We start from the raw sequence: 12,233 nt of genomic DNA, 5'->3' as shown, positions 1-12,233 counted from the left end.
AAAAAGTGAATCTCAAAGGCACCAGTCAGACAATTCTAGTAGCACCTACGTTCATAAACTTTATGTAGCTTACGAATGTTGATACTCACATATCTATACATACATATATATATCTGTAATATATCCAGGAAACAGTTTAAATCAAACTTATTTAAATCGCATTAACTGCCAGAAAAGCAGGGAATTGATAAATTCATTTAGCTGAGCCTTTTCAAATGCTTTGGTGTCAGAACAATCTGGATTAAAACTTTAGCTCTGATATTTACTAACTTGTGGCCACAGTTAAATTACTTAACCACTAGAATTTAGCCTGGAGCTATGGATACAGGAGGCATGTTTTCACTCTTGTCTCTCAAGAGCTTGCTTACAAAGGGCTTGCTGGGACAGCCTTGCTCACAATGCACCATAAGGCTTACCTCCTTGTTTTAGAGAACTAGTTTTGTCTCTTCTATTCCATTTTATCATGTAATTTTTTTTCTGCATGCAACATATTGTACAAAATTTACCTCTGTATTTACTGAATTCTGCCCTCCTCTTATTCTTGAGGATTATTTTCTTTTCATAAGCTGCTGAGGAAAATTACAGTAGAAAGCATCCAGCCACCACATTTCTGGAGTTTTTCCATAGTGGAAATGTAGTTTGGGTGTTTCCTCTAATTTATCAATGACAGGCATCAGTTTTCTAGGGAAAAAAAAATCTAGATGATAAAGAACTGGTAGGAACGGATTCTTATGGCTTGCTTCACCTATAGATCAGTAACTAGAGAATCTGAAGATAACATTCATAGATTATTTGCAGATGTAATTGTGCATCGTGGACCTCAGTCCATTGCTTAAATTATATTAAGTAGAATATTAGCACTAACTGATGCCTGCTATAACCTCTCTAATCAAGAAAAATTTAGTAGTTACATACACATGAAGTAAAAGATTTCACCAATAGTGTCTTTGAATAAGCATCAGTTATGAATCTGCTAGTGTTGAATGCTAAGCAAAATACTAAAGCTATTGCAATATTAGTGTTTGGTTTTATTTTCAATTTTCTTTAACCTATTATTTACATAGGTCCAGTTATAACGCTGAAGGCAGTCATTTTTCAACAAGTACATTCTCCATATAAAATGTTCAGTGTTGGGTGGTACAGATTTATAAATATGTACAAAAACCCAATATATTTGTAGCTAACTAGTACTCTGGTAGGCAACACATGGAAGCATCATATGCACATAAAAATTTGAAATTAAAACAAAACTTAAAATTCTTAAGACAACCATTAACTTGTGTTTATAAAATTATGTGAAAAAAGGCTTTGTATTTGGGAATTTTCAATGGCCCACTAATAAAGCAGTAATTTTAGTTAAAAAAAAAAAAAGTTTCCAAACACAAAATACCAAGATAATTCAGATGTATGTCTTGGTTAAATGTGTGTAGACAGCTGCTCTGAAAACAAATTGATAAATATAAATATACAATTTGTTCACTGAGCATAAAATATTGCACGAGAACAGCTTTGTCTGAAGAAAATTCAATTTTCCATAGATCTGAACTTCAAAATGGTTCCCCACATATAGATATAATTGCATTTTCTAAACAAGAAATGTTAATATTTAGTAATACTGTTAGAACCTCGTTTTTCCCATTAACCATATTCTATTCTACTTTATGGCAATGGTAAGTCAGTGGTGAAGATTTGGCAAAGATAAAAAGGCAGATAAGACTGTAAAATATATATTTATATATATATACACACACATATACATATGAAACAGATATGTTCCAAAAACCCTTTGTCATGATAACTGATCCCTTAAAGAAAAACGCACAGTCTAGGTCACAGTGATGGTCAGACAGCGGTTGAGTACGACGCTCTTCTTAGGGGCTGCTCTTTTTGAGCCACTCGACTGCCCTCTCTGGTCTCCAGAGTGCTGTCTTCTGCCTCGCTTTCACTACCATCTGCCAGAGTGGGGTCCAAAGACATTGGACCAGATTTTCTGTGCAAAGGGAAACCAATTTCACTTTCCTGTAAGGAACTGTCTATAAACTCTTCATCAGAGGAATGGAATGATTCATCATCTCCTATTAAATGGTTGACGATGTGGATTCCATCAAAAGGGGGTTGGCTGGAGAAGCCTCTCTGGCCTTTTAGGCACCTGAGCTGTCAAAACAAAATCCAAGTTAATATACTCAATTTGGGGAAATACACACACTCCAAGAAAGGAAACATTTCATATTTAAGCAAGAAGATACCTTGATCTTTTTTCAATTTATGGATATAAATAGTAACTACCAATTTTTTAGTGACTCTTAAATATCATGCAATGGGCACATAATTTATTTTTAGTTAAATCATCACAACAATCCTATGTGGTTGATTTTACTGTCTTCATTTTAGAGATTAGGAAATAAGAGACTCAGGTAGTATAGCGTGCTGAGGACATACAACAGTCAAGTTTAGATTCAAACTGAACCTCTGCTATATTAGAAATAACATAAACCCCCTGTACCCATCATTAATTTCAACATCTAACACATCATGGACAGTCTTGTTACAACATACCTCTCATGTTCCTGATTATTTTGAGGTAAATCTCATCCTATCAGTTCACCTGTAAATATTTCAGAGTATGTCTGTAGAAGAAATGAACTTAATATAAGACAATACTCTGAACTATCACACACCCTGTCTTAGAGCATGTCTCCATAATTTTGTGAATAATGATGATGATAATGGTTTACAAATCAAAAACATTTGCTGAGTCTCCATCCTGTTAAAACAGCCTAAAGACCACCATACCACTATCACTCAGTAAGAGCAGAGATGCTTTCTTCCCACCATGATATGTTCTTCTGTGTAGAGGGAACGTAAAATATTTCTGTCTTCTCTCCCCTATTCTTCCCAGGGAGAGAGTGACTCCTCTCACTAAGGGGTAGCGGAGAGGAATGGCACATACTACTCAGCTCTTTTTCTTCTCTTTCCATCTTTGGGAACCAGGTTCTGCTTCTCCATCCCTGGAGTCTTACAGGGCCATACCCTTGTGTGGGAAGGGCTATGGAGATCAAATGCTATCTATTACTGGGTGTGCAAGTCAGACAAACTCTAAAGTTCAATACTGAAAAACCCACTGTTGTCACACATCAAAAACCACATTCTCCCAAACCAGTTTTACCAGTACTGAGTGATTTTCTTTTCATCATCTGTCCCTTCTTTGCCTCAGTTCCTTCAAATTCCCACCCCCCCTACCAACAGATACTATCATGTCCACTACCATACAATTAAGACATCAGCCTCTTTTCAAGAATTTGTTTCAAAAATATAAAATTTAATCTTGATATTATCACTTGTTTAATTTCTCTCATTCATCATGAATTTTCTCCTACAGGAGTTTTTTTTTAATCTAAAACAATAAAAACAAATAACTACCCAAATCTACTTTGACTATCAAGAATTTGCTAAAAATACACTTCGTATCTCTTGTCCTTATCAGTATTATCAACCTGCAATTTTTGTTCTTTAGGGACAAATTCCTGGTCACTAACTACCTTTCCAATCTTGAGATAAAGGCAATGTGAAATATTCAGGAAATATTACATACACTTTCAAAACTAACGGTTCTGAGAGTAAAGACATTACAGCTTTGCCATAACACCTCCTAGCTTTCCTGATAGACTCCGGGAAGAAGTGAAGAAACCCTAGTAAATCTCTGTTGGTATGTGACAATGGGAAACAAGAAGGGTGCTGGGGCTCAACAAAGCAATGTCTGCCTCAGGGAAAGCGTCAGACATTAAGAAATTCTTGTGCCCTAGGCTAAGAGAACATCACTGTGAGTTACTATGAAACTGAAGTAAAACCTTCCTCTTTGGCATAGCACAAGGGAGATAAACTTCGAGTTGAATCTCCAGGGAAAGGGCATAGAGCACCACAGAGACCTCCCCGTGGTTGTGATACCCACTGCATTACTACAACTGCCATGCTCTGATGCAACATCCTATCACCGAATTGCAACACATGATTTATAGCTCCAAATATAAAATTAAGTCAGTTAATCTCTTCCTTTCTCTTGTCCCCAGACCCTTTTGAAGAAATAATACAGAGTGCATGTCCTCCTTCTTCCTGGCTATAAAGGAGGATTGTGGCAGAGGAACTACAACTTCCCAATTGTTGGGAAAGCTGTAGCTTTTCTTTAACAAAATTTACTGCAATTAAAACACCACAGCCTCATATCAAATGTAATCACTAACCTCAAATATTATAGGAAATAAAACTATAGATAGAAGGGTCATTTCTTCAACATCAGAGATGCAATTTAAAAAATGCTTCCTTATTTGATAATTGCTAATACAGAATAGGAAAGGCACAGAAAAAGTTTTTGGTGGAGAGAAGAAAAATCTGAAGGGAAGGGACTATTTGATAAAACTGAAGCTATCTAGTTATCCCCTGGACCTAGGACTGTGCATATTGTTTCTGAGAGGGTAGAGCCCTATGCAGGCCCTGAAAATAAACATCTGGTCAAGGAATTCCAGGGTACTGAGTACCCAGAGTGTGGGCTCAAATGGGTTAGTCTTCAAGGTGGCTCAGATGGTAAAGTATCTGCCTGCAATGCAGGAGACCTGGGTTTGCTCCCTGGGTCAGGAAGATCCCCTGAAGAAGGCAATGGCAACCTACTCCAGTATGCTTGCCTGGAGAATCCATGGACAGAGGAGCCTGACGGGCTATATAGTCCATGGGGTCCCGAGAGCTGGACATGACTGAGCAACTAACATTTTCACTTTCAGGGAGGGATGTCCTCTGGGACTCCACATCCTCTGAAAAGGAGTCTTCCTGGGAGAAGTCCAGAGCTGTGCCTTTTAAAGTGCCATTTTTGCTGCCTGCATCTAAGAGCTGTACTGCTCAGCCTTTTTACTAGACTTCTAGGAACTAATTATATTTAAAAAAACAACAAAAATGCAGACAAGTAACCTTCTCAACCCAACCCCACTACAAAAACTTTCAAGGATAACACTGGTCGCAAATTTAGATTAGCATATCTCAAAATATGGCTCACTGATCATCAGCATCAGAATAACCGAGGATGCCTACAAAAAATGTAGACTTGCTCCCCAGATTTAATGAACCCAAATCCAGAGCGTGAAAACCCAGAATTTATATATTTTAAAAGTACTTCAGGAGATGTTGATATGCTCAGTTAAAGGATCACTGAGGTAGATCCTCTGTTCAAACCAAATGAGGCTGACTCAGAAAGGAGTTGATTTACCCAAAATGGAACTATCATTTATTCAGGACAAAAGTGCTGCTGAACTATGAACATCTTTCTGCCTGTGTGTGTGTCTGGTATATACAAATGGACGCCATCTTTCAGTAGTACAACCAAGCTGTTTTGGGCCGATTCTACCTTCTGGTGGTTGAAACAAGTAGTCTGTTGAAATATCTTTTCCTGAAACCTTTTCCTGGTATAAGAGTAGAATCTAGAAATGTCTATGCTCAAAAAAGCTGAATAATTTTGATGTACATTCAAGAGTAAGGACCACCCTTTACACAATATTTCACTTTTTTCTTTTGTTTGGTTTTGTTTGACATTTTTTGGGGGGTCAATCACAGGATAAAGAACCTGATAAAAGCTATTGACTCTTGTCTTGAAAAGTACACATATATTCTTGAGTGTACCTTTTTGAGGCCCACCGTCTTCTAATTTTATAAAAACTATAGGAATATCTTCATAATACTAAAAGCAAAGACAAAAATTTTAAGTTGTGAAGTGCCAATAATGCACTCATATCATGGAAAAGAGAAAGTATTATTTTTCTAGGTGAAGTTAGACATAGGTTCTAAAGGCAACGAATGTGCCTCAAAGTACTTCTGAGATTTCACAAGAAAAGAAAGGCACCAGGACTCTCTGGAATTGTATGTAAAGGGATCCTTTCTGGGAAATCTTTGAATTCCTCAGAGAAGGATCTCAGCAGGATCATGATACAATGATGGTTTTAGTCAATGCATCCTACCCAGGCATTCAGACCTTCCTGTCAGGTCTTAAAGTTCTGTAGTCTTAAGTCTGAGCAGAGAGTCAAATATTATCAGACATTTAAGGAAAGCATTTAAGAGAACCATAAAAAAGGCAACAAGAAGTTAACAGACTATTTGGGGAGAAAAAACTTAAAAAAAAAAAAGCATTACTCATTGCTTCTGAAGACACTGCATCCATGTAAAAAGGAAAAGTGATATTCTAAAAAGGGGTCTTAGACTTAAATTTCTCTGACCTGAAAGATATGAGCTTTGATATTGAAAAAGCCTATCAAGTGCCCAAGGCAATAGTTTAAAAGTAAACCTATATCATGGTATATATCACAATGAAATTTCAGGACACTGGGAACAAAGAAAAGACAAAGTATCCAGCCCAAACCAACAAATTTTACATAGAAGATTAAGAATCAGAACAGTATTAGACAATAGATTAGTGCTTTCAAAATTCTGAAAAAAAATTTCTAACTGATATTTTAAAAAATTATAATTATCTTAAAAAAATTTATACTCATACAAACTATCAAGTAAATGTGAGGCTAAAGTATGAGTTAAAAGCATCACGGACTTAAAATCTGGGGTCAATCATGATAAATCAGATAAATCTTTTCTATAGTTTATCTCCATCTTTTTTTCCCCCCAGAAAGGTAAGTGATATGTCCACCAAAATGAAGTATACCAAGAAAGACATGCTTTTATTTTTGATCCAGGAAAAAGAAGTCTAATGCAGAAGTGAGGCAAAAGGAATCCCTAGGATAACAAAGAAAGTTCCCATGATGACAGCTATGCAGGAGGCCTCCACCTGTACATGGTGACAGCTCTTTGAAGTAGACAAGCAGGCCAGAGGAAAGATTTTTTTCAAGAAGGTGAAATCAGGGACTTTCTGGGTGGTCTAGTGGCTAAGACTCCACGCTCCCAATTCAGGGAGCCTGGGTTCGATCCCTGGTCAGGGAACTAGCTCCCCTTTGCCACAACTAAAAGTCTGCATGCTGCAACTAAAGATCCCACCCCCACAACAAAGATCCCGTGTACCACAACTAAGACCCAGTGCAGCCAAATAAATAAGTAAATAAATAAAAGGAATAAGCTGTCAAACCATGCAAAGACAAAGATGAATTTTTAAAACAAAGGTAAAATTAATAGTACACCTAAACTGAAAGAAGAGAACTAAAACATAACAGGAGATTTGCACTGTATTAGAGGAGAGTTTGCACTGTATGAGAGTCCCCTGGATAGCAAGGAGATCAAACTAATCAATCCTAAAGGAAATCAACCCTGAATATTCACTGGAAGGAATGATGCTAAAGCTGAAGCTCCAATACTCTGGCCACCTGATGCGAAGAGCCAACTCACTGGAAAAGACCTCGATGTTGGGAAAGATTGAAGGCAAAAGGAGAAGAGGGCAGGAGAGGACGAGATAGATAGCATCACTGACTCAATGGACATGAACTTGAGCAAACTCTGGGAGACAGTGGACAGGGAAGTCTGGCGTGCTGCAGTTCATGGGGTAGCAAAGAGTCAGACATGACTTAGCGACCGAACAACAAAAGGAGAGGTAAACATAAGAGAACACATCAATAAAATGAAAAACACTAAGACAATCATTTGAATAAATGTATGCAGGTGAAATAATCACAAGACACTGTTCCGTACAATTGAAAGGCAGTAAAAAGGAATGAAGTACTGATACATGAATGAACCTCAAAAACATTAAGCTGAGTCAAGGCCAAATACAAAGGACAACATATTAAGGGATTCTGTTTATACAGAGTCCAGAATAGGCAAGTCCACAGAGACAAAGTAGACTAGTGGCTGCCTTTGACCAGGGAAGAGCGGAGGAGAAAGACAACGGTTGAAAGTGGACATGAGGCTTCTTTCTGGGGTGACAGAAATATTCTAAAATTAGGTTGTGGTTACTGTCACACAACTCTGTAAATACACTAAAAGCTATTGAATTTTACACTTAAAATGGAAGAACTTTATGATATGTAAGTTTTGCCTCAATAAATCTGCTTAAAATATTAACAACTAGAGCCAGAAAAATAAACAAATCCTACCCAAAGCATTACCAAACTTCCCTGATAAGACTACCTTGGAAACTTGTTAAAAATAAGATTTTCAAGGCCTTTGGTTTCCACTCTGGAGGAGAGGCCTCCAAGGAAACTCAGGAGCTTTAAAACACACACACACACACACACACACACACACAGAGAATACACCTTTTGAAAGAGTGGATCCTTTCCAAATCTTTAAGTAGGATCCTGGTTTCTTTCCAAATGACTGAATCTGTACCAATAATTCTTTCTGGTTAAACAGTATCTCATGGTATCACACATTTGAAAGGCTCCATTAAAAAGATGAAGCATGTACTAAAAGTATGTAGGCCAAACAGAGGTCTTAAGAACTGCTAAGCAGTTTAATATTAGGTTGTTAGGGATGCTGGGGTTGCAAGAAGATACATGGAAGTATCTTAAGTGCCTACTGCTAAGTCAAAGCAGTCAATCTGAAAAAGCTAAATACTATATAATTCCAAATACAACATTTTGGAAAAGGCAAAATTGTAGCGACAGTAAGTAGACCAGTGGTTGTCAGAGGTTAAAAGGGAGAGAGAGAAGAATGAATAGGTGGGGCACAGGAGACTGAGGCAGTGAATTATTCTGTACGACACAGTAATGGCAGTTACAAGTCATCGTAACTAGTACATTTGTAAAAACCCACAGGGTGTACAACACAAAGAGTGCATCCTAATGTAAAGACAGACTTTAGTTAATATGCCAACATTAGCTTATGTATGACACTGACACAAGATGTTCACGGGGGGAACTGTGGGAAGGTGCTGAGGGGGTTTATCTCTTCACTTTCTGCTCAATTTTTCTGTAAACCTCAGAGTGTTTCCCAAAATAAAGTCTATCAATTAAAAAAAATTGAGATGGTCTGTGATATTTGTCTATGTCTATGACCATATTTGTCTATAATGTCAGAATTGCTTGAGCAAATTTTGAGAGTATGTCTGTTTCAAGACAATGTTTAGGCTCATGTTCTTTATAACTGCTGGGTCATTGTATTATTAAGTTGGGTCACTGTATTATTAAGCTCTAATAAACTGCCAAATCATTTCCCAAAATATTATAACATAACCTCTTTAAATTTTGCAAGAATACTTTTGCCTTGCCTTCTGCCAGATTGATTGTCAAAGCAAATTAATGGTCCTTTAACTGATCATCCTGATTAAATTCATCTAGCCTCTTATTAGAAAATACAACACTGAATTTTCAGTTGTTCAATCACATTAGCAGAGATATGTGATTCTTGTAATTACATGGTAATGTGGTAATTCTTGTAAACTGATGGCATAAGTGTAAATCAGTAAAATGATTGAAAATGGTTTGGTAGTATTTTCTAAAGTTGAACACCTATACACCTTATACCTAAAATAACCATAGATTACAGTTTTCTTGGGACAAACTATTTTCATTCTCAAAAGTGCCCTGGTTTGAACCATATATAGTAAGTCACTTAGCAATTCCATTCCTAAGTATATAAACAATAGAAATAAATATAATACACTGAAAAAACATTTATAATGGGATTTCATAGCAATTTTATTCATAATAACCCTAAATAGAAATAACAACAGAATGAGTAAATAAGTTATGGTATATTCATATAATTGATACAATACAGTAATGAAAATGAACTTTTACTGCTACATGGAACAACATAGATAAATCTCACAGTATGAGCAAAAGAAGTGAAGCACAAAATAATTCATTCTGTATGATTCCATTAGTATAAGGTTAAAAACTAGGCAGTAAGTGTAAGAGTGACAAAGAAACCTTTGAAATGATGGCAAGGTTCTAGTTCTTGAATTTGATGGAAGATTAAATAAGCATTTTTTTTTGCAATAATTCATCAAGCTGGACCACTTAGGATTCATGAATTTTTCTGTATATAACTGATACTTTAAGAATAAAATGTCTATTATTAAATAAATAAAAATCCAAGAAATAATATCTATGGAAGGTTGCTAGAAAGACATGCAATTGCCATTCATTCTTCTTCTTCTTTTTTTTTTTTTTCTTTCTTCTGCTAGTATTTGTAAACTCTACCTTTGGCTCTAACCAGACAATCACTAGTTATATATCTGGACTCCACTGTTTTAGTCCATTATAACAGTGCTCTTACTTAGCCTAACACTTTCCTATTCAGTGTATTTTCTAGTACCATATGTGAATCCATAAAAGAAATCAAAGTTAAGGAGCAGGAAAAGGAATAACTGATTTGATTTTGTCTTACCAGACAACATCAATCTTTAACATATTATGGTCCATGCTTTACACTGGCCACTTATGCAGACCACTTTGATACTGTAGGCATTTCTGCATGCTAATAATACCTCTGATTCTATTAGACTAGAACTAATTATTTTAACTTTTAGATTGACCCATATGATACCACCATATTTGTAAGTTAAAGTTTAAGTATTAGCAATTTCCTTTGGTTTAACTGGGCTTCCCTGATAGCTCAGTTGAAGAAACTGCCTGCAATGCAGGAGACCCCAGTTCAATTCCTAGGTCAGGAAGATCCTCTGGAGAAGGGATAGGCTACCCACTCCAGTGTTCTTGGGCTTCCCTTGTAGCTCAGCTGGTAAAGAATCTGCCTGCAATGCAGGAGACATGGATTTGATCCCTGGGTTGGAAAGATCCCCTGGAGAGGGGAAAGGCTACCCACTCCAGTATTCAGTCCATGGGTCACAAAGAGTCAGACATGACTGTGTTGATTTACATATTTATAAATAATTATATTTAATTAATCTAATTTTTGGTTATTTCTGTATTATATACATTCATGCAAACTGCCTCAAAATCTTTAGGGAACAAGGAGGAGTACAAATATAAAAACAAACATTTCCCATCATGCATATTAAGTTTTTTAGTTTCAATTATTTGTTTAGTTGTATCCCAAGACTAGGTGATCAATAAAACCTCTCAAATATGCTTCCAAATTTATCTGTAACTTGACCATTTTGATAATAAAGTAGTTACATTCACCAGAACAAAATTTACTTTAATACTGTATGATTTAATACTTTAATACTGTATGATTCACACATAGATATATGCATATTTGCGCTTTTATTATTATTGGCCATGCTGCACGAAATGAGGGATCTTAGCTTCCTGACCAGGGATTGAACATGTGTCCCTTGCAGAGGAAGGATAGAGTCTTTACCACTGGACAGCCAGGGAAGTCCCTGAGTTTTCATTTATAGATTTTTTTTTCCAAATTATATGATTTAACACTGGAATTAAATATTTAAAATCAGTGCCGTCTGGGAAAATATGGAATGATTGGTTGCTGTACATACACTTTACCTCTTCTGTCAGCCCCTAATGATGAGGATTATTTCTTAATCATTTGTGTATCCTAGAACTGAGCTTTCTGGCTTGACCAGGGTAGGCACATAAGAATGTTGATGAACTACACTAAAACAGCAGGATTCTTGAAAAAATTCTCGGGTATTGATTATCCATCCAGTCCTTTTAAATGCTGAAAGAGAAAACTAGTAAGCATATAGATGGAGCTACTAATATATAAGACCCAAATAATGAACTATTTCTTACCTGATGTGGACTGCTTCATCATGTTATGCATTAAAAGACAGAGTAAAAAAGGTAAAAACATATAGAATTTATTTAAATAATACTTAAGACATTCTGATATACACATTACAACTTTAAAAAGTTAACAAAATCTTAAACTCTCACTATCAACAAAGAGATTGGATTTAAGGATTTCTCTGCACATATTAAGCAATGCTTACCAAAGAAGGCATTTAGTAATTAGAAAAGGAAAGTGATAAGTGAAGACATACAACTTATAAAGAATAAAACAAAACGCAGTATAGTTAATAAGAAAACAGGAAACTGTCATGTTCAGTCTGATGAACATAGGTTTTGACAGGAAACAGCAGTGTTTCTAACTGCAAGACAGTAAAAATTCAGACACTAAAAAAAGAGTATTAAAAACTACTACAATTATTTCACATAAAAATCACATTAAAATTTTAAAGCAGGGAGAATCTGCAGGGGTGAATATTCTGAAGCCTCAAAGGACTTCATAATCATGAAGGATATAGAAGAATTTTTTGTAATTTTTTCCTTGGTCTACTTCATTTACTAAATAACGAAAGGTTAAGACAGAAGTTTCTTTCATAAAAC

The 12,233-nt window shown here is 36.0% G+C and overlaps 1 protein-coding gene across 4 annotated transcripts in view; it reads right to left on the bottom strand.

Annotated features, from left to right (window-relative positions):
* Nucleotides 1-1,644: 1,644 nt before the first annotated feature.
* The window catches only part of EVI5 (ecotropic viral integration site 5), a 170,289-nt gene continuing 159,700 nt past the window's right edge, over nt 1,645-12,233 (bottom strand). For all 4 annotated transcript variants that reach the window (XM_068966552.1, XM_068966549.1, XM_068966551.1 and 1 more), the window contains one exon: nt 1,645-2,154. In XM_068966552.1, coding sequence (XP_068822653.1) covers nt 1,843-2,154 — 312 coding nt within the window. In that variant the 3' untranslated portion in view covers nt 1,645-1,842. The remainder of the gene's footprint in view (nt 2,155-12,233) is intronic.

Source organism: Capricornis sumatraensis, chromosome 2 (assembly GCF_032405125.1).
Source record: "Capricornis sumatraensis isolate serow.1 chromosome 2, serow.2, whole genome shotgun sequence".
In the NCBI taxonomy this organism is placed as follows: Eukaryota; Metazoa; Chordata; class Mammalia; order Artiodactyla; family Bovidae; genus Capricornis; species Capricornis sumatraensis.
The sequence above is the reverse complement of the archived record's forward strand: the minus strand, read 5'-3'. Positions and strand labels throughout refer to the sequence as shown.